The following is a 24,780-nucleotide window of genomic DNA, read 5'->3' on the forward strand; positions in this document are numbered from 1 at the left end:
AATTTCTTCACACAGAGGGTGGTGAATCTTTGGAATTCTCTACCCTAGAGAGCTGTGGAGTCTCAGTCATTGGGTGTATTCAAAACAGAAGTCGATAGATTTCTGACTAGTAAGGGCATCAAGGGATATGGCGATAGGGCCGGTGAATGGAGTTGAGACAGAAGATCAGCCATGATCTCGTTGAATGGCGGTGCAGGCTCGAAGGGCCGAATGGCCTACTCCTGCTCCTATTTCTTATGTTCTTATGGCTTGTCTTGCACTAAGCTTCCATTGACACTCGTAGCGCCCCCTGGTGCCTTGCACTAGTGTTCATTCTCGAGCTGTGAACAAAGACCAAGATTGGGCTATTTCCAATTCAAGCACCAGATTAACTAACGCAAAACAGACTGGGAACCTGCCCCGGGACCTTCCAATTTGTGTGGCTCACTAGCTTCCCATGCAAATGTGCTATCAACTGAGCCACCCTACAAGCTTTGATTTAAACATGGGATAATATTCCTACAAAGAGTACGGTATTCATAGAACGTAATTCACCTCTGAAACCCGCTGCGGGCAACACACTTTTAATTTGTTTTTTATGCTGGAGGATAACATTTTGAGCTCATTTAGGTGGCGAATGGAAAATTTTCTGCACTTTTTGCTTCTCGTGTCAGTATAAAATTCTGAGGTCAGTTGCAGCACAGGTTAGATGAAGAATGTTGCTTCAATTCAGCCACAACAGTGCATCTTAACAAAAGATCAGAACAGCAGCCTTATTAACTGCACCACTGTGTGCATTTACATCTCCCCTGTCTCATGGCTACTCCCGAGTGTGATAGCCAATTAATGTCCGATTATAGGGCATTTCGTGCTGTGGATATGCTAGGAAATAGTCTGAAACAATGAAGCTCATTTTATCGAGGACCTATTATAGTTGCGAGTGTCATTGTATCTGTCTAGATCGGGTTTGAACAGTGATCCCAGAGATGCAAAGCAGTAGTGTTCTGACAGGGCTCAATCCCCCATAAGCGTCTGCTGATATATTTTCCAAGGTTTGTAATAACAGCGAGCAAAAGCGATGAGGACAACATGATCAGAAATGCCATCCAGGAGGATTAGAAAGAAAGAAAGACTTGCATTTCTATAGCGCCTTTCACGACCACTGGACGTCTCAGCCAATGAAGTATTTTGGAGTGTAGTCACTGTTGTAGTGCAATGTTGGAAACATTAGAGCAAAATTGTTTTGTCAAATGAGTATAATAAAGCTAATTAGGCCTTCTGCATCTGTTTTAAAATTACTTTGTGTGGGTTAATCTTAATTAAGCCGTCTTATTTCAGAGTTGGACCTGATAATTGCTCCCCAAAAGACGAATTCCAAAATTAGGTTTAAGTATGATAAAATGCAAAGATGTCAACTGCAGCTCTGGTGTGACGCACACGACTGCTCTCCCTGTGGTGCAGGGGGCAGTTCATTCTCCCTCTGCGCCAATGGACAGCGTTGATGTTGCGTGTACCTTCAGTCGATTGGGCCACAAATAGGTGGCTGAGCGGAGTTCCCTCTGGAGGAGGTGTTGGTGCGCATCATTAGCCGCACCTTCAATACTTTTACCATTATATACTTTGTGAAGACAGCGTAGGTTTTTGCTTACTTAATGTGCTCCTGCCAAAATTGTTTTGCTGCTGTGAACTCATTGCCAGCATTCTGTTTTCGAATACATTTACCTGCAGCTGATTTTTGACAGGTTTTTTTTTCACCCGAATTCAGAGTAAAAACAATAACATCCAAAAGCCTCATCTTAATCTTGATAGCAGTTATTCTCTGGGTTCTCAAAGTATGTTATTGCCCGTTAACCTAATCCTATGAATTCTGCCATTTATCAGACTAGTTACTGGACACATTTTGTGTTGATAGAAAGCAGTTTTGGCTTTAAACCAACAGAATGTCAGATATTTCTCAGGTTCTTTCACCCAACTCAAATTTAAGTCAGTGGTCCCTTGGCTTCATCTCATCAGCTGAAAGATAATTGTGCCTACTATGAAGTAAAGTCCAAAATCTTCCTGGACTGACATTAATACAGTAAATATTGAGAATGGAAAGTCCTTGCTGTGAACAGAGCAGCATGTTTGGTAAGTGAGTCAACAATTCAAGTTTGCTACAGTAAATTTGTTTTTTAAAACAATCACAGAAGCAAGATCTTCATGTAAATGTAATTGGATGAACTTTCCACTGCTGTGACTGCCTAAAGTAATATTTATTGCAAATAGATGTGGCAGACCTGGATAGGATAATGCCATGGTTACAGGAGCGAAGCTGCATGAGCAGCCAAGTACCTTCCACCATTAATACCTACTGTTCTCTACTTTCTTGCTCAAAGCAAAACAACAAAAATGGTTGCAAAGGCAAACGAGCACCAAAATCAAGTAGAAAACAATGTTGTAATATCTTTACCTTTCATTGTTAATTCTCCGCTTAATAATCATTAAATCCTGCCTTTTGTGCCTCTACGTTTCTGAACTGCTTTATGGCTTTAGTCACTAAAGTTATAGAAAATCATTTTGGCAGATCTTTTGTGAATGACCTTGACATTTTGAAAGGGGAAGGAGCTATTCAATAGTTAATGGATTCTGCCTTTCATTTGAGCATTTTTTGATGGTTTTAACATTTTTATGCGCTAACTCTTGCACCCATCAAAGGTGATACATATCCATTCCCAGTTTCTGGAGCATTGCTCCAGTCATTTTTCCATTGAGGCTGCATTGTCTGAATTGCAGTGTTGTTCCAATTATTGGAGTGATTCCTGCATCCTATTCAGTTACTGATGTGTACAAATAGAATCCAATACTCAAAATGTTCCATTTAAGTCTTGCTTTGAATCCCATGCAGAGTTTAGGTTCAAACCTTTTTGCAGAACAATCTGATATTACAGTCAAATTCAGAAACTATTGTTTTCACTGTGCTTCAAGCCATTATGTTCCATCTTTTGTATCTAACTTTTTTTTTAAATGAACGTTAAATAATATTTGACATTTTGTTTCAAGATAGACATCATCATCATAATAATAATATAGCCCTTATAGAAATGACGAGACTGGGAAGAATTTGCTGGTGTTTCGTGATGCCTGATCTTCGCATGAACATTAGATAAACTTTTCCAAACTTTCAATGTTGGGAATAATGATTAATTGGCAACATCTAAAAGTATTCACTGAATTGCTGCTTCCTTTTGAAAGTTTATTTTGTAATAGGACACTCTGTTGGAGCTGATGCAGATTTTATCCTTCCAAATTTAAAATCACAGTTTAAATTTCTAAATGCAATTTTTCCTGATTTTATTCTCTGAGGCAAAGTCGACTGGTAACTTCCAGCTCTGATCTGTTTCTGTTCTTTGCATGATTCTTTAGCTTTACCTCTTCCCCACACACCATTCTGAAAGAAGAAAACAATTGCATTTCTGTAGCACTTTATTACGTCCTCAATGCAACCAAAGTAATTTACTGTCAATGGATTGCTTTTGAAGTGCAGATACTGTTAAATAGGCAAACACAGTAGTCAAATTGCATATAGCAACGTCTTTCACAACTTGCAATGAGATAAATAAGCAGATAATCATACCAGAGAGGTCAGTGTTGACCAGAACTCCTGGAGCATTCCCTGCTTTTCTTTGAATAATGCCGTGGTGTGGCGGAGCCACTGAATGACTCTGGGCAACTGTATATAATTCCCTTTAACGATGTTCTAACACCAGCCTAAGCCGGTACCATTGTGTTAGACATTACTGTGTTTTGTATATAGTGTTTATATGTACGGGACGTGGCCCCTTTAAGAGCGCGGGAAAACGTGGGCAAACGCGATGACATCACGTCGCAAACCACGTGACTGCCCAGGCAGTCCTCGTGGAATCTCCATCTTGTTAAGACCTGTTTTCATGGTTCTCCTGTCTCGATCTCAACAAACGGTTCGAACTCGTTTAGTCTTACATTAAAGACCTGTTTGTTTGATCTCCTGAGTCGACCTCAGTTATTAGTTAGGAATTCAACGATTCCTACATTGGTGACCCCATTTTTTGTGAAGGTTTTTCGCAAAAAGAACACAACATGGAGGTGTGGTAAACCACTGTTTGTATTCCACTGTGTACATGCCTGGACATGCCTCGGCTGACTCCTCCCACAAGTCCTAGTATAAAGGTGACTGCTCCCCAGCCCTTTGTATTTCTGGACCGGTCGACCACTCGAGGCAGACCTTCATTCTTTTGTTAATAAAAGCCTTTAGTTACTCTCTTAACTCTCAGTCTTTTATGAGTAATTGATAGCGCATCAATTTTATTAACAAAATTTTTATAATGGAGAAGATCCTCACACCAGCATGCCTGGACTTAGATCATCGGGAGGCGGACTCATCCACCAAGTTTACTCACTGGCTTAAGTGTTTCGAAAAATTCCTGACCGCCTCCGCAGCAATCAAATCGGACGAGGACAAACTGGATGTCCTGACCTCCAAAGTGAACCACCGAGTGTACTCGGTCATCCAAGACGCGACGTCGTACGCGGACGCTATCAAGCTCCTCAAGGACCAGTACACGCGCCCAGTGAACGAAGTGTACGCCAGGCACCTTCTGGGGAGTCGTAAACAACAACCTGGGGAATCGACCGTGGAATACCTTCAGGCACTGTCTGTGCTTGGCCGGGCCTGTGGTTGTAAGGATGTAAAGGCCGCCGTGTACACAGAGGAACTTATCCGGGACGCTTTTGTAGCAGGCCACAGATCCAATTACACCCGACAGCGACTGTTGGAGCAGAGTGACCTCGACCTCAACAAGGCCTCTGAACTCGCACTATCATTGGATGCAGCCTACCGGGGCATGGATGCCTACTCCTCTGCACCGTGGACGCCGCGGGGAATGACAGCCTGGGACACGGTAGGACCGCCTCATAGCGCTGTGCCACCCCAGCCACACCCCAGCAACGGCCCAACTACCGCAGGAGTGTCCCAAGGCTAGACAGCAGTGCCCCAAGGCCAGAAATGCTACTTCTGTGGCCAGGCAAAACACCCCAGAGCGCGCTGCCCGGCGAAAAACGCGATCTGCTCGGGCTGCGGGAAGAAGGGACACTATGCTAACGTCTGCAGGGCCAAAGCCACCCCGAACCCCAGCAGCGCCGCGTGTGGGCCATGCGGGCCGCCATCTTGGGCCTCCCCGGCCATGTGCGAACCACTGGTACAGCAACCATTTTGGACGCCTCCAGCCACATGGGGATCATGGACGCCGCCATCTTGGACGACAGCCGGAACGCAGCAGGCCCCCAACACCGCCTCATCTGATACCCACAGCGACACACCGACCCCTACGCTGGCATCCGTTACACTGGACCAAGCGAGACCGCACCAGCTGGCCAGTTCCACAATGGACATTAAGGTAAATGGCCACGATACAATCTGCCTTTTTGACTCTGGGAGCACGGAGAGCTTCATCCACCCCGACACGGTGCGGCGTTGCTCTCTCCCAGTCCTGCCTGCACACCAGCGGATTTCTATGGCCTCCGAGTCCCAGTCGGCGGACATCGGCGGCTACTGCGTAGTGACACTCGTAGTAGACGGGACCGTGTACGATCATTTTAAACTTCTGGTCCTGCCCGACCTCTGCGCTGCCGTCCTGCTGGGGCTAGATTTTCAGTGCCACCTTAAAAGTGTTACGATGGCGTACGGTGGACCCCTACCCCCACTCACAGTCCGCAGCCAGCAGCTCCCAAATTGCCCGCCGCGCACCAGGTGCAACCTCTCCACACTCAGAGTCACCCCCCCCCCCACTGTTTGCTAACCTCACCCCCGACTGTAAGCCCATCGCCACAAAGAGCAGGCGATACAGTGCCGGGGACAGGGTTTTCATTAAAACCGAAGTGGAGCGACTCCTGAAGGAAGGGATTATTGAGGGCAGCACCAGCCCCTGGCGAGCCCAGGTTGTGGTCGTTAAGACCGGCGAGAAGCAGCGCCTGGTCATCGACTACAGCCAGACAATAAATCGCTACACCCTGCTGGACGCCTACCCACTCCCCCGCATAGCTGATATGGTCAACCAGATCGCGCAGTACCGCGTCTTCTCGACCATTGACCTGAAATCAGCGTACCACCAGCTCCCTATCCGCCCTGAGGACCGCCAGTATACTGCCTTTGAGGCAAACGGCCGCCTCTACCACTTCCTTAGGGTTCCCTTTGGCGTCACCAATGGGGTCTCCGTCTTCCAAAGGGAGATGGACCGGATGGTAGATCAAAATGCGTTGCAGGCCACTTTCCCATATCTGGACAATGTGACCATCTGCGGCCGTGACTTGCAGGACCATGACGCAAACCTCGAAAAATTCCTCCGCACCGCCCAACTCCTGAACCTGACATATAACAAGGAGAAGTGCATATTCCGCACAAACCGCCTCGCCATCCTTGGCTGTGTTGTGGAACACGGAGTCATCGGCCCCGACCCCGACCGGGTGCGTCCCCTTATGGAACTCCCACTGCCCCACTGCCTCAAGGCCCTGAAGAGGTGCCTAGGGTTTTTCTCCTATTATGCCCAGTGGGTCCCCTACTATGCGGACAAGGCCCATCCGCTGATCAAGTCCACCTCTTTTCCCTTGACGGCAGAGGCCTGCTTAGCCTTCCACCGTATCAAGGAAGACATTGCCAAAGCCACCATGCACGCAGTGGACGAATCCATCCCCTTCCAGGTGGAAAGCGACGCGTCCGACTTTGCCCTGGCCGCTACCCTCAATCAGGCGGGGAGACCCGTGGCCTTCTTTTCACGAACCCTCCAAGGCCCGGAGACCAGACACTCCGCTGTTGAGAAGGAGGCCCAGGCGATTGTGGAGGCTGTGCGTCATTGGAGGCACTACCTGGCCGGAAAACGATTTACCCTGCTCACTGACCAACGTTCAGTTGCTTTCATGTTTAACAACAAGCAGAGGGGCAAAATCAAAAATGACAAGATCTTGAGGTGGAGAATCGAACTTTCCACCTACAATTACGAGATCTTGTACCGGCCCGGGAAGCTCAATGAACCCCCGGATGCGCTATCGCGTGGCACCTGCGCCAGCGCGCAGATCGATAGACTGCGGGCCCTCCACAATGACCTCTGCCACCCGGGGGTCACCAGGTTCTTCCACTTCATCAAGGCCCGCAACCTGCCTTACTCTATTGAGGAGGTCAGGACCATGACCAGGAACTGCCAAGTCTGCGCTGAGTGCAAACCGCACTTTTATAGACCAGACAGGGCCCACCTGATAAAAGCCACTCGCCCCTTCGAGCGCCTGAGCGTTGATTTTAAAGGGCCTCTCCCCTCCTCCGACCACAATGTGTACTTCCTCAATATTATTGATGAGTACTCCCGTTTCCCGTTCGCCATCCCCTGCCCGGACATGACCAGTGCCACGGTCATTAAATGTCTGAACGACCTCTTCACCCTGTTCGGTTTCCCCAGCTATATCCATAGCGACCGGGGCTCATCGTTTATGAGCGACGAACTCCGTCAGTACCTGCTAACTAGGGGTATTGCCACAAGCAGGACCACCAGTTACAACCCCCGGGGGAACGGACAGGTGGAAAGAGAAAATGCGACAGTTTGGAAGGCCGCCCTGCTAGCCTTAAAGTCTAGGGGCCTTCCAACCTCCCGCTGGCAGGATGTGCTCCCCGATGCGCTCCACTCTATTCGGTCACTGCTCTGCACTGCCACTAACGCCACCCCTCATGAGAAAATGTTTGTCTTCCCAAGGAAGTCCACATCGGGGACATCGCTACCGCCATGGCTGACGTCCCCAGGGCCGGTCCTACTGAGAAGGCACGTGAGGACCCATAAAACGGACCCCCTGGTCGAGAGGGTCGACCTCCTCCACGCCAACCCCCAGTATGCTTACATTGCATACCCGGATGGGCGGGAGGACACAGTCTCCATAAGAGACCTTGCACCCTCGGGGGCCGCAGTAACCCACTACTCACTACCACCCCCCCCCCACGATCCGATATCCAGCCCCAGCAGACGGCAGGCCTGGGCCCCGCGACCCGCTCGACACCTACGAGGACGACACGCCTGTGCCACAGCCCACACAGGACTCAACGCCGGAAGCTCCACTACCCCTGCCGTCGCCACGCCGATCACAGCGGCAGACAAGACCTCCGGAGAGACTCCAATACACTAACTTTTAATACACTTCACCCCGCCGGACTCAATTTTAAACAAGGGGTGAATGTGGTAAACCACTGTTTGTATTCCACTGTGTACATGCCTGGACATGCCTCGGCTGACTCCTCCCACAAGTCCTAGTATAAAGGTGACTGCTCCCCAGCCCTTTGTATTTCTGGACCGGTCGACCACTCGAGGCAGACCTTCATTCTTTTGTTAATAAAAGCCTTTAGTTACTCTCTTAACTCTCAGTCTTTTATGAGTAATTGATAGCGCATCAGGAGGCCAACGCCGTTTCGCTGAAGCTACCGCAGTTCTGGGAGCAGCAAGCAACCTCGTGGTTCATTCAGGTCGAGGCCCAGTTCGCCCTGAGGGACATCGTTGCGGATCAGACCAAATATCTCTATGTGGTCTCCGCACTCGACGGCTCTACCGCGGATCATCAGCCTCCTCGAGAACCCTCCAACGGAGTGCAAGTATGAAACCCTCAAGGCGCGGTTGCTGCAAGTTTTCGGGCTCACTAAATCGGAGCGCACCCGTCGATTGCTCGCTATGCCCGGGCTCGGGGACTCCAAGCCTTCGGAGTTAATGAGCCAAATGCTCACACTCCTGGGCTCAGAACCGGAATGCTTCCTTTTCCGTGAACTATTCCTCAGCCAGCTGCCTGAGCAGGTGCAAGCTGCCCTGGCCAGATCCGAGGTGGAAGACTGCGTGGCACTCGCGGCAGAGGCGGACAAAATTTTCGCGGTAACGCAGCAGTACTGCACCGCCACGAGGCGCCCATCCCCCACAGACGCCGCCCCAGCTCGTCAGCCTGCTGGGCTATGTTTCTACCACGCGCAGTTTGGCGCAAAGGCGAGACGTTGCTGCCCTCCCTGCAGCTTTCCCCAAGAAAAAAAACAACCGTGACTACTAAGGAACAGGTCTAACGGGCGCCCGCGGCCGCCATGGCGATCGGCAACGCGGGCAAGTTGCTTTTCATCACCAATACGCTCTCCGGTTGTCGTTTTCTGTGCGACACCGGAGCGCAGTTCAGCATTTTACCCGCGTCCGCCATCGATGTGCAGGCAGGGAATCACGGCCTCGCCCTTGAAGCGGCCAATGGCGGAGCAATTCGGACCTTCGGAAGACGGCGAGTGGAGGTGTGCTTCGGGGTGCAACGTTTTCACTGGGAGTTTGTTACGGCCAAGGTTTCTCAACCCATTCTCGGTGCGGATTTCCTGTGCGCCAACAGCCTCCTGGTCGACGTGAAGAACCGGCGGTTGATCAACGCGGCAACTTTCAATTCTATCCCTTGTTACTGCAGTAACACTACGTCGCGCACCGTCGCCTGTGCTTTCCCGACTCCTGACGAGTTTGCTTGTCTGCTCGCCGAATTTCCCGACCTGACAAGACCCACGTTCTCCTCCACAGTCACGAAACATGGTGTTGAGCACCACATCACCACCAATGGCCCCCCGGTCTACGCACGAGCCCGGCGCCTGGAACCTGGCAAGCTGGCGGTCGCAAAGGCGGAGTTCGCGACCATGGAATGGTTAGGGATTATTCGCCGGTCGAATAGTCCCTGGCCTTCACTCCTCCATATCGTCCCGAAGCCTGGCGGCGGATGGCGACCATGCGGCGACTATCGACGCCTAAACGACGCCACCACTCCTGATCGGTACTCGATCCCCCACATCCAGGATTTCTCTGCCCATTTGGCAGGGAGCACCGTCTTCTTGAAAGTCGACCTCGTACGGGGCTACCACCAGGCCCCAGTGCACCCACAGGACATCCAGAAGACCGCAGTCATCACCCCATTCGGCCTCTTTGAATTTTTGCGAATGCCTTTTGGGTTAAAGAACGCCACCCAGGCTTTCCAACGCCTGATGGACTCCGTGCTGCGGGACCTCAAGTTCCTCTTCGTCTACCTGGACGATATTCTCATTGCCAGTCCCACTAAAGAGGAACATATCTGTCACCTACGCACCCTTTTTCGACGCCTCAGCCAACACGGCCTGATTATCAACCCGGCCAAGTGTCAGTTTGGCCTGCACCAAATTGATTTCCTGGGGCATCGCATCACCGCAGAGGGAGCGGTTCCTTTACAAGCGAAGGTAGAGGCGGTGATATCCTTTCCACGCCCGCAAAACATTAAGGCCCTGCAGAAATCCCTAGGCATGGTAAACTTTTACTACCGTTTCGTGCCTAAGGCAGCACTACTCATGCAGCCCCTGTACGAGGCCCTCAAGGGGAAGACTGGCAAGAACCCGGTAGACTGGACGGATGACATGGCCCGAGCATTCGCCGACACCAAAAGCGCCTTAGCCAACGCAACCATGCTGGCGCACCCGCTGCCAGGAGCCACCATCGCCCTCACCACCGATGCGTCAGACTACGCAATCGGTGCCGTGCAAGAGCAGTGGGTGAACGGGACGTGGCAGCCGTTGGCATTCTTCAGCCGTCAACTACGGCGAAACGAGAGAGCATATAGCACGTTCGACCGGGAGTTGCTTGCCCTTTTTCTGGCCATCCGCCATTTTCGCTTCCTCCTGGAAGGACGTCCTTTCACCGCCTTTGTGGACCATAAGCCACTAACTTTTGCCATGGCCAAGACCGCCGAACCGTGGTCATCTCGACAGCAACGTCAACTGACCTACATATCCGAATTCACCACGGATATACAGCACATGGCCGGTAAGGACAACCTGGTGGCAGACTGCCTCTCCCGCGCGACCGTCAATACGGTTCATTTGGGCATCGATTACGCCCTCATGGCAGCGGACCAAGCCTCAGACCCAGAAGTCCAAGCCTGCAGAATGGCCGTCACTGGCCTCCGGTTGGCTGACATCAAGTTCCATTCGGCAGGTACCACGCTGTTGTGTGACGTCTCCGTACGGGACCCTCGCCCGGTCGTGCCGGTCGTCTGGCGCTGTAAAGTGTTCGACGCCATACACGGGTTGTCACACCCAGGAATGAAGGCCTCTCAGAAGCTGATGTCAGCGAAATTCGTATGGCACGGCATGCACAAGGATGTCCGTGACTGGGCCAACACCTGCGTGGTCTGCCAAAAGGCCAAAGTACAGTGCCACGTCAAAGCTCCGTTGGCCACCTTCACAGTTCCGGAGCGACGTTTCGACCATGTCAATGTGGACCTGGTAGGACCACTCCTGCCCTCCCATGGTTTTTCACACATCCTGACCATGGTTGACCGCACCACCAGATGGCCGGAGGCGGTTCCCCTGTCATCCACTACTTCGGCGGACGTGGCCAGGGCGTTCATTTCCACCTGGGTTGCCCGTTTTGGAGTGCCCGCAGATATTTCTTCCGACAGAGAACCGCAGTTTTCCTCTGAACTCTGGAATGCAGTGGCCCAGGGACTCGGTGTCAAATTGCACTGCACCATGGCCTACCACCCACAGGCAAATGGCCTCAGTGAACGCTTCCACCGATCACTGAAAGCCGCCCTGAGGGCCAGCCTCCAGGACGCTGGATGGGCAGACAAGCTACCGTGGGTCCTGTTGGGCCTTCGCACGGCCCCCAAGGAAGACCTTCACTATTCATCAGCAGAGCTGGTGTACGGTCAGCCGCTGCGAGTCCCGGGGGATTTCCTGCCAGCATCGACGAAGCCATGGTCCACGTCTGACCAGCTTACTAGTCACCAGGAGGCGGCCAGATGCTTCGCACCAGTGCCCACTTCGCATCATGGGCTGCAGAGTTCGCACGTTCCCCCGGAGCTTCACAAGGCTGAGTACGTCTTTATTCGCCGCGATGCTCATAGGGATCCACTCAAGGCCCCATATACTGGTCCCTTCCGCGTGTTGGAGGCAGGGGACAAAACCTTCACGGTAGATGTCGGTGGTAAACCGGACCACATTTCGGTCGATCGCTTAAAGCCAGCACATCTGGACCTCGACCGCCCCGTCGAGACAGCACAACCGCTGAGACGAGGTCGGCCACCCATCGCCGTTACAGCAGACCAAGTACGACCGCCAGCCGCCCTACAGCCTCCGCCTCAGGAGTACAGGAGTCGTTCTGACAAGCTCATCAGACCACCTCACCACTTGACTTTGTCCGTTAAAGCGAATTCTGGGGGGGCGCATGTGGCGGAGCCACTGAATGACTCTGGGCAACTATATATAATTCCCTTTAACGATGTTCTAACACCAGCCTAAGCCGGTACCATTGTGTTAGACATTACTGTGTTTTGTATATAGTGTTTGTATGTACGTGGCGTGGCCCCTTTAAGAGCGCGAGAAAACACGGGCAAACGCGATGACGTCACGTCGCAAACCACATGACTGCCCAGGCAGTCCTCATGGAATCTCCATCTTGTTAAGACCTGTTTTCGTGGTTCTCCTGTCTCGATCTCAACAAACGGTTCGAACTCGTTTAGTCTTACATTAAAGACCTGTTTGTTTGATCTCCTGAGTTGACCTCAGTTATTAGTTAGGAATTCGACGATTCCTACAGTGAGACTTTTTTTTTTACCACCTTAGCAGAGAGTGGGATCTCAGTTTAGCATGTCATGCAAAAGATGGCCCCTCCTACAATGCATTGTTTCTTCAGTACTGCGCTGAAGAGAGAGCCTAGATTATATGCTGCGGTGCATAGTGAGCAGTGAGCCTTCTGACTTTGGTGCTACTGTACCAACTGAATCAATCTGAAGAGGAGGGAAGCACCTGCACCCAAATGTCTACCTTCCTCTGTAACTAGTTGCTGGAGAGATCAGAGCCGGGTGACTTGGCTCTCGCTTGTTCTCTCCTCTTCCTGGTAGAGATGCACCCGATGACCAGCACAGCGAAGACCCCAGAATTTGTAATGTGGAGATCACGAGCATCTACTTACAATAGTACAAATGTGCTGCTGCCATGAATTGTAGAAAGCAGTTCTGTTTCACTTTATGGGGGAACGACACGCTGTTTCCTCACTTCTTCTTCTTCATCTTAGGCAGTCCCTCGGAACCGAGGATGAATTGCTTCCACACTAAAAATGAGTTCTCAGGTGACTGATGAGTCCAATGCAGGACCTACAGTCTCTGTCACAGGTGGGGTAGACAGTGGTTTAAGGGGCGGGTGGGTGGGGAGCTTGGGTTGACGTGCGCTCCTTCCGCTGTTTGCCCTTGGCTTCCGCTTTCTCCCAGTGAAGAGACTCGAGGTGTTCGGCGCCATCCCGGATGCTTCTCCTCCACTTTGTGCGGTCCTGGGCCAGGGATTCCCAGGTGTCGGTGGGGATGTTGCACTTTTTCAAGGAGGCTTTGAGGGTGTCCTTGAAGCGTTTCCTCTGCCCACCTGGGGCTCTCTTGCTGTGTCAGTGCTCCGAGTAGAGTGCTTGTTTTGGGAGTCTCATATCGGGCATGCGGACTTATGCAAGTCCATCGGAGCTGATCGAGCGTGGTCAAAGCTTTGATGCTGGGGATGTTGGCCTGAGTGAGATCACTGACGTCGGTGCGCCTATCCTGCCAATGGATTTGCAGGATCTTGCGGAGGCAGCATTGGTGGTACCTCTCCAGTGTTTTGAGGTGCCTGCTGTACATGGTCCATGTCTCTGAAGCATATAGGAGGGCAGGTATCACTACTGTTCTATAGACCATGAGCTTGGTGCTGGGCTTGAGGTCCTGGTCTTCAAACACTCTCTCTCACTTACATCTTCTGTAACTTGATATCATTATTTGTAAGATGTTCTCTCACGATCAAGAGTTCATTCTTGCAGTTCCATAATTCTATATAACCGCAAGGTATCAGCAGGGCAGTATTTTAGAGATGAGGTTGTGGAAACATGCTATTTGACCCAACTAATCTGTATTGGCATTAAATATTGAAGGAAGGAAAGCTTTTTGGTTATTGTTGTAAGTACAAGTGTTTTCATCTTTATTTCTCAAAGGGTTACTTTACAATTTCTGCAAACTGTCTTATGATCTTTGGACTTTTTCCAACTCTCCTGTTCATGCCTAGACTGTAAACAGACCGTCATTTATGATCAAAAGCTCATGTCTTTATTCTCTGCCATGTAAGGGTTAGATGCCCAGGTTTTAAACCATGCATATTCCATGTTTTCCTCCTTTGGAAATAGACCATTATTGTAACGATATTTAGTTGAAAGGAATTGCTGTGCTTACTGCCTGTTTCATGTAAAATGTGGTCAGATATGTATTGTGAATGAAATGGAGTTAATACTGTAGTTGGATGCAGTGCCTCTGTGCTCCAAAGTGTTGTGTATTTTGGCTCATCTGCTGGCTGGAGAGACCTTGTGGAACATAGCAGAGGAGCGTGGAGCTGAAGGTGGCAGTGGCATCAACTCTGCCTCCCCTTTCAGTCCGTGGCTGGGTTATTGCAAGTCATTTAGAATTGCGAAAGAGAGATGGATTTCTTCATTACTCATGCCCAGAATATCCTTTTCTTTTAGCAAACATGTTTGGTAGATGTAGTGTGGTTCAAAAACTCCAAAAATGCATTGAGAGTTGGACATGGTGTTTAATCATGTTTCTCTCTGTCTCAGTATGACATAACTATAATAAGGTTGATCTTCCTCTGCCCTCCTCCCAAAGCGTGCCCCCCAAAAAATTGCAATGGAGAGTTAAAATGGGTGCTAACCCATTCTGCTCCTGAATTGCACTGTATATGAACTTCCTCCAAGGTCTTTCTGATGTCTGCACCTGAGTGTGCCTGAAGAGAGTGCAACAATGCAAATTTTATGCAAGTGAATGTTTGAAATCTCTGCACCCGGATTTCCAAAATGTAGTTTGGGGGCAAATTACTCGGGTATAAACTGGCACAACGGACTCCAGAGCTCCTATTTCAATGCTCTCTGTCTTAAGGCCCAGGCTGGTATGGTCAAGAAAGGATTTTTTGATCCTGCGAACAAAGAATGGTTTTGCTGCTTCGCGTTGCATTATTGCATTGTTGGAGATGCTATCCTTTGAATGCAACATTAACTCGAAACCCCAGCTGCCTGTTCAAGTGGATGTTAAAGGTCCCAAGGCATTCTTCACAGAGTTTCCCATGGTGTCTTGGCCATCATTCTTTCCTCGACCAACACCAACAAAAGCAGTTGAACTATTCATCTCATTGTTCTTTATGGGATTCTGCTGTATACAAATTGGTTGTTGCTATTGCCTGCACAACAATACTGACTGCATTTAAATATTAACTTATGTGAAATTCTTGGATATTTTTCTCCGTTATGTAAGGTGCTTAGAAATGCAAGCCATTCTCTCCTTGTACTGCTCTTTCTTTCTGGCTCTGTGTGTCACTCAGTTATTTCTCTGTCACTCACTCTGCCTTTCTCTGAAATTCCAATTATTGACACTTGCTGAATCTAATGCACAGTGACTGAGTCGATGGAAACCGTAAAGTAACAGCAATATTGATATAAACTTTTGATCGTGATGAAGGTTCACTGAATTGAGATTTTGACATTTTTGTGGAAATTTTGTGGAAATGTTTGCTTTTTATTAATGTTAGAAACATCATCTGGATACATCTGTTTATCAGAAGCAAATAGACGTAATTTGCACCAATTGAAAATAATTTATTTATCTCTAATTCCTCCAGCTCTACAACTCTCTACAACTGCTCCCCACCCCCCGAACTTTCCATTACTCTGACCATGGCCTCCTACACATCCCCTGTTCACTTTACCCCAACATTGGTGATCATGGCTTCAACCACCTTGGCCCAACTCTCTGGAATTCCCTCCCTCCACCTCACTCTACTCTTCAAAACTCACGTTTTTGGTCACCCTTCCTAATATCTTTTGGCTCGGTGTCCTTTTTTTCCTGACAGCTTTGTGAATCACTTTGGTTTGCTTTTCTAAATTGAAGGTGCTATATAAATGCAAGTTATCGTTCTGAATACATTTACTGCTTCCTGCAGAAGCCACCTGCCAACTGAAATTGCTCAACAAAATATGTAAAGCCTGCATTGATGTTGCAACCGGCAGCAAAGGGTTTTAATTTACAACAAATAGTTTGTTATAATTATTTTTAAAAAATGAAAGTATTCCCAGGTGCAGCTTTTAGAGATGGTTAAACAGTGCCTCAGGTTGGCCTCTGGGAAAAGATTGAAATAAATTCGGTGACAGCAAAGTTCACAAAATGTCTTGTGTGTCTTCTTACAGAGACTTGCAACAGCCGCAGAGGATTCGCAGGAAAGGCATGTATGGAAAGAAGAATTTGGGGTAAGGCTGAACTCTCCTTTTGCTCCCTGCTGACCCTTTAGGTGTGATTTAGCTTCTGGCTTCCCAGCATTTGTAGCCACGATCCACAATTAATGTGCAATCAATTCATGGTGATTGAAAATCAATGCCTGTCTCTTTGTACTTCGTTTTGAGAACTGTTCAAAGCCGTTGAGCTGTGCCCAGTTGTCTGTTATCTGTCAATGCAGCAGTGACCTACTTTTCAGGAGTAACTAAGACTTTGTTGTTACGACTTCTGTATCGATCGATCCAAGAGTAGTTAATTATTAAATGTAGGATCACTTTTCAAAAACAATCTGCCAGTCAGTTCTGTACATCTGAAACCAATTGATTGATATTTTTGTTTTGTTCTGATGTTTCTAATTTATTTGAATCCAATCCTATCTCTCCTCCCCACCAACCCCACCCCCCGCCCGCCACCAACCCGAACCCCTCCCAATTTTTTCTCCTTTACTGAAGACACTCTGGTAAAGGAGGACACAAATAAACTCCCAGAGATGTCGGGGAACATAGGGTCTAATGAGAGGGAGGAACTGATGCGCTATCAATTACTCATAAAAGACTGAGAGTTAAGAGAGTAACTAAAGGCTTTTATTAACAAAAGAATGAAGGTCTGCCTCGAGTGGTCGACCGGTCCAGAAATACAAAGGGCTGGGGAGCAGTCACCTTTATACTAGGACTTGTGGGAGGAGTCAGCCGAGGCATGTCCAGGCATGTACACAGTGGAATACAAACAGTGGTTTACCACAGGAACTGAATGAAGTCAGTATTTGTAGGGAAATGGTGTTAGGGAAATTGACGGGATTGAAGGCCAATAAATCCCCAGGGCCTGATAATCTACATCCTAGGGTACTTAAGGAAGTGGCCCGAGAAATAGTAGATGCATTGCTGGTCATCTTCCAAAATTCTATAGACTCTGGAACAGTTCCCATGGATTGGAGGGTAGCTAATGTAACCCCACTATTTAAAAAAGGTGGTAGAGAAAAAAATGGGGAATTAAGCCTAACATCGGTAGTGGGGAAAATGCTAAAGTCCATTATAAAAGATGTAATAGCAGAGCACTTGGAAAACAGTGACAGGATCGGACAAAGTCAACATGGATTTACAAAAGGTAAATCATGCTTGACTAATCTACTGGAATTTTTTGAGGATGTAACTGGTAGAATAGATAAGGGAGAACCAGTGGATGTGGTGTATTTGGACTTTCAGATGGCTTTCGATAAGGTCCCGCATAAGAGATTGGCGTGTAAAGTTAAAGCACATGGGATTGGGGGTAAGGTACTGACTTGGATAGAAAACTGGTTGGCAGACAGGAAGCAAAGAGTTGGAATAAACGGGTCTTTTTCCGAGTGGAAGGCAGTGACTGATGGGGCACCGCAGGGATCGGTGCTAGGACCCCAGCTATTCACAATATATATTACTGATCTAGATGAGGGAACTAGATATAATATTTCCAAGTTTGCAGACGACACAAAGCTGGGTGGGCGTGTGTGCTGTGAGGAGGATGCAGAGAAACTCCAGTATGATTTGGACAGGTTGGGCGATTGGGCAGATGCATGGCAGATGCAGTATAATGTGGATAAATGCGAGGTTATCCACTTTGGTGCCAAAAACAGGAAGGCAGATTATTATCTGAACGGCAATAGATTGGGAGAAGGGGAAGTGCAGCGAGACCTGGGTGTTCTTGTGCACCAGTCGCTGAAGGTAAGCATGCAGGTGCAGCAGGCGGTTAAGAAGGCAAATGGTATGCTGGCCTTCATAGCAAGAGGATTCGAGTACAGGAGCAAGGATGTCTTGCTGCAGTTGTACAGGGCCTTGGTGAGACCACACCTTGAGTATTATGTGCAGTTTTGGTCACCTTATCTGAGGAAGGATGTTCTTGCCATGGAGCGAGTGCAGCGAAGATTCACCAGACTGATACCTGGGATGGCAGGAATGACGTATGAAGAGAGATTGGGTCGATTAGGCTTATATTCGCTACAGTTTAGAAGAATGAGAGGGGATCTCATTGAAACTTATAAAATTCTAACAGGACTAGATAGACTAGATGCAGGAAGGATGTTCCCGATGGCGGGGGAGTCCAGAACCAGGCGTCACAGTCTAAAGATAAGGGGTGAGCCATTTAGGACCGAGATGAGGAGGAATTTCTTCACCCAGAGCGTGGTGAACCTGTGGAATTCTCTACCACAGAAGACAGTTGAGGCCAATTCATTAAATATATTCAAGAAGGAGTTAGATATATTTCTTAAGGCTAAGGGGATCAAGGGATATGGGGAGAAAGCAGGGACAGGGTACTGAATTTGGATGATCAGCCATGATCTCACTGAATGGCGGAGCAGGCTCGAGGGGCCGAATGGCCTACTCCTGCTCCTATCTTCTAGGTTTCTATGTTTCTATGTTTCTATGTAAATGTTCCTGTCCATTGGGCCTAGGCGCGGAAAGGAAGTAAAGTGGGCAGAAACCTATTAAATCAGGTCTGCATGCCACTACACGGCCCAAGGATTGCCAGGGGTTTCTAATAGAGGTAGGAGTGTCCCTGTGCCTGGAGTAGGTGTCCAGGTGAAGCTGTTGCCAGCCCTCCCACCTTGCTTTCCTCTCAGTACACCTGTGGGGTCCACCAAAATTCCTGGCAGTGGGGCTTACCCTCTGCAAACGAGAGGGGGTCCTGGGGGTACCCTGAAGATCCATGGCTTCTCAGGTTTGCTGTGCTCCGGTTTCAGGCTAGTCATAGGCCAGTGCAGCCTTGAGCATCTTGTCTACTGTTTCTGTTATCCATTTCTTCCTTCCTACAAAGAAAATGCCTGGCAGCCAATTTAAACCTTGACGTGACGGACTGGCTTCAGACCAAGAGCTCACTTTGGGGATTTGCAGCTTACTAGGAATGCACATACATGAGCCTTTCCCTGATATATTGTGCAATTTAATATCAATAGATATGAATACAGATGGAATTTCAAACACACACACGATACCCCTAAAAGAAAGCACGGCATATACTGCATGGAGGGTAATGGATTGATTTCAAAACTATAATCCTGTTGAGAGATTCAAATAACTTTGGAGCCTTGAAATCACTCCCATAACATCTATTGTTTTATAATGCTGTGGAATGCATGGGTGTAGTGTTGCTTCATTTTGTTTTTAACGTTGGCTATAAGTGAAGTCATTGCAGTGCACAAAGTTGGTGCATGAAAACAGGCAGAGTGGCAGATTAATGACTGTAACAAAATCGCAAACTTTATCAAGAGATAAGGTAGTTGACTGCTAGTAAATAGTTTATTCTGTGCAGTATTGATCCATTGAACATAAATGCCAGTGTCTTATTCAGCTCTTGTATCTCCAATCATACTAACACCCAGTGGATTATCCATTATTGTGGTTTCCCATATAAATTACTGAAGTAGAAATCCATTAAGATCATGGCTAGATTGAAAGTGAAAATATCTAAAGGAGCTTTATACTCCCACCTTATCGTTTGTAATAATTGGATTTTCTCGTGGCCTGGTGCTAAAGGTGCTCTCCCTCATCTCAAAGCTCTTGGTTGAAATTCTGACAGTGTCTGACCTTTGAACCCGACTGACTTTGTCTGAAGTGATTTTTCTCATATTTCATCTGCACCATTTGTGCAGACACCTGTGACAAACCAGTCTGCGTGACGTGTCTGTCTCTGCTCAATCAATGAGTGTCATTCGGGCCTGAAATGTGAAGCTGGATGACGCACACAATGTTGCTTTTTTTTGTGTTGTCGCATAGTTCATTAATCAGGATTCAGCTACCAAAACCCTGCCGATGTTTAGCTAGTGCAGCTTGGGACCCTGGCACTTTTGTCTGTGTTTCAGTTTTTATTTTGTTCCTGTGCAATGTTCCCTGTAAAAAATTTTTGGTGCACGGTCCCTTTAACAGGCTGTGCAGGCCATTCAAATTTTTGCACATGCGCGGTTTCTTGCATTGAAAAGCCGGTGAGCAGCCTGCGCGGGACCTCCAGACCGCTGCGCAGCTTAGTGGGAACATTTTTCCTATGACTATTGGATTGATTTTATGGTTCAGGTTATACCTGCTAGAAAACGTGTCCTGCTCATTTGAAAAAGATAACCTTAAGAATTGCCGTTGGTGGAGTTTTTCTACGAAAACCAAAATGCTGGTCATGTTTTCCTCACTGGAGGATGCGTACAGCACAAAAAGGTTTCAACCATCATGTGCTTTGGACAAGTTCTTCTGGGACCACTGATAAAGTGTACTTGTTTAGCAAAGCCCCTTCCTGGTTTGATGCCCAAAAGCAAAGCTGAGATTGACTCTGTACTTTTGACATCCTTGTTAATTGAGTGACTGAAAAAGCAGCCAGTAGCTTTGAGTTGTACTGAAGTGTTGCACTGGGTGTCATAATGCAGTTATTTACAACGTACTTTTAAGATATCAAATGTTAAATTAAGGGCTACAGTAGCCCTTCAGATAGCTGTACCATCAATAATCTAAATCACCTACTCATCACAAAATTAAATACATATTTAACAACTGACTCATTCCATTAATTTCTACATGTTGCTGATTTTGTTTTTCATACTAAATTGTCTTGTTGTCCAGTCCATGCACAATCTTCTCCAAGAAAACAAAAGGAACAATTGATTCAAATGAAATGAGCAGTTCCTGAATTTCATGAGCTAGTAGCTACTATGCTCATGCTGATAGCTAATCGTTGCTTAGATTTAGTAAAATACATATTGCTTCAAGAGGTGTACTGGATATTCACGCAGCTCTGATCTGTGGAGTACTGGTTTGGTATTATTATAATTTGTGCTTTCTAAATGCTTTGGAAATGGGAATGTGTGCCGAGATAGAAATGATCTTCTAACATCAGCTTGCAATACACATATATGAATGAAGCATTTCAAAAGGAAACGTAGATTTTCCTGGTAGAGGGATTAATTGATACCAAGCCAGGAGGGAGTAGAAAGTGTTCAGTGGAGGTTGTATATCAGCTTTTACGGACAGGATGGGCTGAACGGCAGTTTCTCCTTAACGTCTGATGTTCTCCTTGCTGTCTTAGCTTCTGATGTTCTTAAACTTGATAATATCATACGAAATGTTATGATTTAAGAAAACTGTATTAAGTTTTATTTCCAGCAAGATTGTTTGTCATTAGCGTGCCATCTGTGGATATGTTATAATCCCAATTCTTTATTTGGGCTGTTATCCTCACAATAATACTCAAACCCTAAGCATGGAATTACTCTTTATAATTCCACATTTTCACCATTATTGCCTGTCTATGGGTAATAACGTCTAATAGCTTTACTCAGACGCAGACGCCTCCAGTGGCTTGGTTATTGATATTGAATGGAAGATGGGCGCATTCCAAAGGATCGAATGTTTGGAGAACTTGAGGACGCTTCAAGGCCACTGGGCCGACCGAAGCTCAAATTCAACGACGTTTGCAAGAGGGACTTGAACATTTTCAACATTGATATCACAAGTTGGGAAGAGGCCAAAGTTAGAGGAACACAGAGCTCTCAGAGGGTTGTAGGGCTAGAGAAGCTTACAAAGATAGGGAGGAGCGAGGCCATGAAGCAATTTAAATACAACAATAAGAATTTTAAATTTGAAAAGTTGGAGGACCAGGAGCAAGTGTAGGTCAGTGAGCACAGAGGTGATGGCTGAGCTGGACTTGGTATGGGATAGGGTACAGGCCGCAGAGTTTTGGAAGGTGGAGGATGGGAAGGCGGCCAGGAGAGCATTGGAATAGTCGCGTCTGAAGGTGATAAAGGCATGGATGAGAGTTTCAACAACAAATGCGCTGATGCAGGGGTGGAAGTGGGTGATGTTAGAGGTGGAAGTAGGTGTTTATTGTAATTGTGAGGATACAGGGTCAGAAGCTCAGCTCGGTGTCAAATAGGATGGCACGGTCTGGTTCAACCCAAAACAGTGGCTATGGAGGAAAATAAAATTGGTGGTGAGGGTATGGAGTTTGTGGGCGGGGTAGCTTCAGTTTAACTGGAGGAAATTGAAAAACTGTTGCCCATGGAACTGGATCCCAGAATGTATCATAATTTTCAGGGGAAAAAGAGGAAAGAAAATAAGAGGGGAAAATTGGAAAACAAAACAGTGACCATCTATTTTCTATATATTGGTATATCCAAATATGGCAAATTGCATAGTTTTGAAATAGTTTTGTGTTCGTGAACAAGAACTATTTCAAACCTTCTCCATGCTGAATGGAGCAGAGTTTCTTTTTCCATTCTTCGTGCTTAAAACAGAAGAAAGTCTATAAATAATTAGCTATTTCAAATTAGCTGACTCTGAACAGACTCTGCACCCAGCACAGGTTTACAAGGGCAGTCAGAATGCAGCTACTGGGGTTATGTAACATGCATTCATTTATTTTGGGCCGAATCCAACTAAGCTGCAAAAAGTACCATAGCAAATTGATGCTTATTACTCATAGACTGGCAATAATGGTAAAATGCTCATGCACAACACTCCCAGATTAGCTCACGTGGTAAGGACTACACATTAATGAGACACTGCCGCCACTGGAAAAACATTTGGCAAAACTCTTGTGTGTTCTATAAATAACCCATTGCATCTTCATGGAAAACTAGATCATAGTACAGTATATTCAAAATTTAACTCTGCCCATAAAATTGCATCACAAAAGTTTGAAGATTGTGTGGGAGTAGGTTAGAGTGATCATGGCCGCGATTTTACAAACCTTGGCGGGTCTTGGCCTCACTGCTGGCTCCATCCCAGTCTCTGAAATGAGTTTCCGATGATTAGGCTTGTTAAGCCCGCCCAGCGAGTTTCCCGGCCAATTGAAGGAAGCGGGTCTGATGACGTCATTCATCATCAGCCGGTTTCTTTAAAGGGGCCATGCGCAAATTTAGTTTGACATTTGTTAGTGTTAGTGTTGAGGTGCTGCAAACACTGACAACCACTGCACAAAGGTGCACGGCTGCACCCAGGTTCTCCCATGTCTCCCTCCATGCTTATGGAGGGAGTCACAGCACGCAGGGAGGTTCTCTTTCCTTCCCATGGGCAGAAGAGACCTCCCCAGGAGATCAACACAGCCTGGGTGCACATTGCACAGGAGGGCACAAGCAAGGATGTGGTCAGGAGGACCAGGCTGCAGTGGCGCAAACCTTTCAGTGATCTCAGATCACAAAATGTTATTGCAAAGCCACACTGAACCTCATCCTGCTGTGCCACTCATCACATCCCCATCACTCTGCCTTCCCTACCCTACTCCTGCACATTCTTACTCACACCAACTTACCTTGCACCTCCACCCATCCCTCTCTATCTACATTATCACATCCCCATCTCACTAGCCACCCCTCACACTCAACCTCATCCTAGTGCAATCATATCAACTAACAACACACAAGGGTAGGTACTTGGGTGTTTTAGCCAATGTTCATATAAAGTTTCTGTTAATGTGGTGTCAAACATTGAAATCTTTATTTTCAACACTTTTTGCGTTCTTGGACAGATTTGTGTGCACCTTTGGAAGTGACTTAGTGAGTTTCCTGGAAGGCAGAGCAAATATATAATGGCACAAGGGAGTATTGCAAGGCTGGATGGCATTTATTTTAATGCAAGGAGTCTTGCGAGTAAGGCAGATGAATTGAAGGTGTTGATGAACACATGGGAGTATGATATTGTTACTATCACAGAGACATGTTGAGGGAGGGGCAGGACTGGCAGCTCAATATTCCGGGGTATAGAATCTTCAGGCGAGACAGAGGGGGGTGTAAAAGAGGAGGGGGTGTCGCAATATTAATCAAGGAGTCAATTACTGCTGTAAGGAGGGATGATATCTTAGCAGGTTCCTCTAATGAGGCCATATGGGTAGAACTTAAAAACAAAAAGGGGGCAAGCACTTTGCTGGGAGTGTACTATAGGCCCCCAAACAGTCAGAGGGAGATAGAGGAACAGATATGTAGGCAAATCTCAGAAGTGTAGAAATAATAGGGTAATAATAGTAGGGGATTTCAACTTCCCCAATATTAACTGGGATAGTCAGAGTGTGAAAGGCTTAGAGGGTGCAGAATTTTTAAAGTGCATCCAGGAGAGCTTTTTGAGCCAACATGTAGAAAGTCCTACAAGAGAGGGGGCGGTACTGGACCTAATTCTAGGGAATGTAGCCGGGCAAGTGGTAGAAGTGTCAGTAGCAGAGCATTTTGGTGACAGTGACCATAATTCGGTGAGATTTAAGGTAGTCATGGAAAAGGACAAAGATGGACCGGAAATAAAGGTTCTAAATTGGGGGAAGGCAGGATCTGGCCAAAGTGGACTGGGATCAACTACTTGTAGGAAAATCCACATCAGAGCAGTAGGAGTCTTTCAAAAAGGAAATAGAGGGAGTACAATGCCAACATGTTCCCGTAAAGGTCAAGGGTGGGACCAACAAACCCAGGGAACCCTGGATGTCAAGGGATATACAAGAATGGATTAGGAAAAAAAGGGAGGCTTT

The 24,780-nt window shown here is 47.4% G+C and overlaps 1 protein-coding gene across 7 annotated transcripts in view; it reads left to right on the top strand.

Annotated features, from left to right (window-relative positions):
• Positions 1-24,780, top strand: part of LOC147105722 (voltage-dependent calcium channel subunit alpha-2/delta-1-like) — an 856,467-nt gene that overhangs the window by 282,531 nt on the left and 549,156 nt on the right. For all 7 annotated transcript variants that reach the window (XM_086010352.1, XM_086010353.1, XM_086010355.1 and 4 more), the window contains exon 4: positions 16,236-16,295. In XM_086010352.1, coding sequence (XP_085866478.1) covers positions 16,236-16,295 — 60 coding nt within the window. The remainder of the gene's footprint in view (positions 1-16,235; positions 16,296-24,780) is intronic.

Source organism: Somniosus microcephalus, chromosome 17 (assembly GCF_052327205.1).
Source record: "Somniosus microcephalus isolate GS21.2 chromosome 17, FLI_Smic_1.0, whole genome shotgun sequence".
In the NCBI taxonomy this organism is placed as follows: domain Eukaryota; kingdom Metazoa; phylum Chordata; class Chondrichthyes; order Squaliformes; family Somniosidae; genus Somniosus; species Somniosus microcephalus.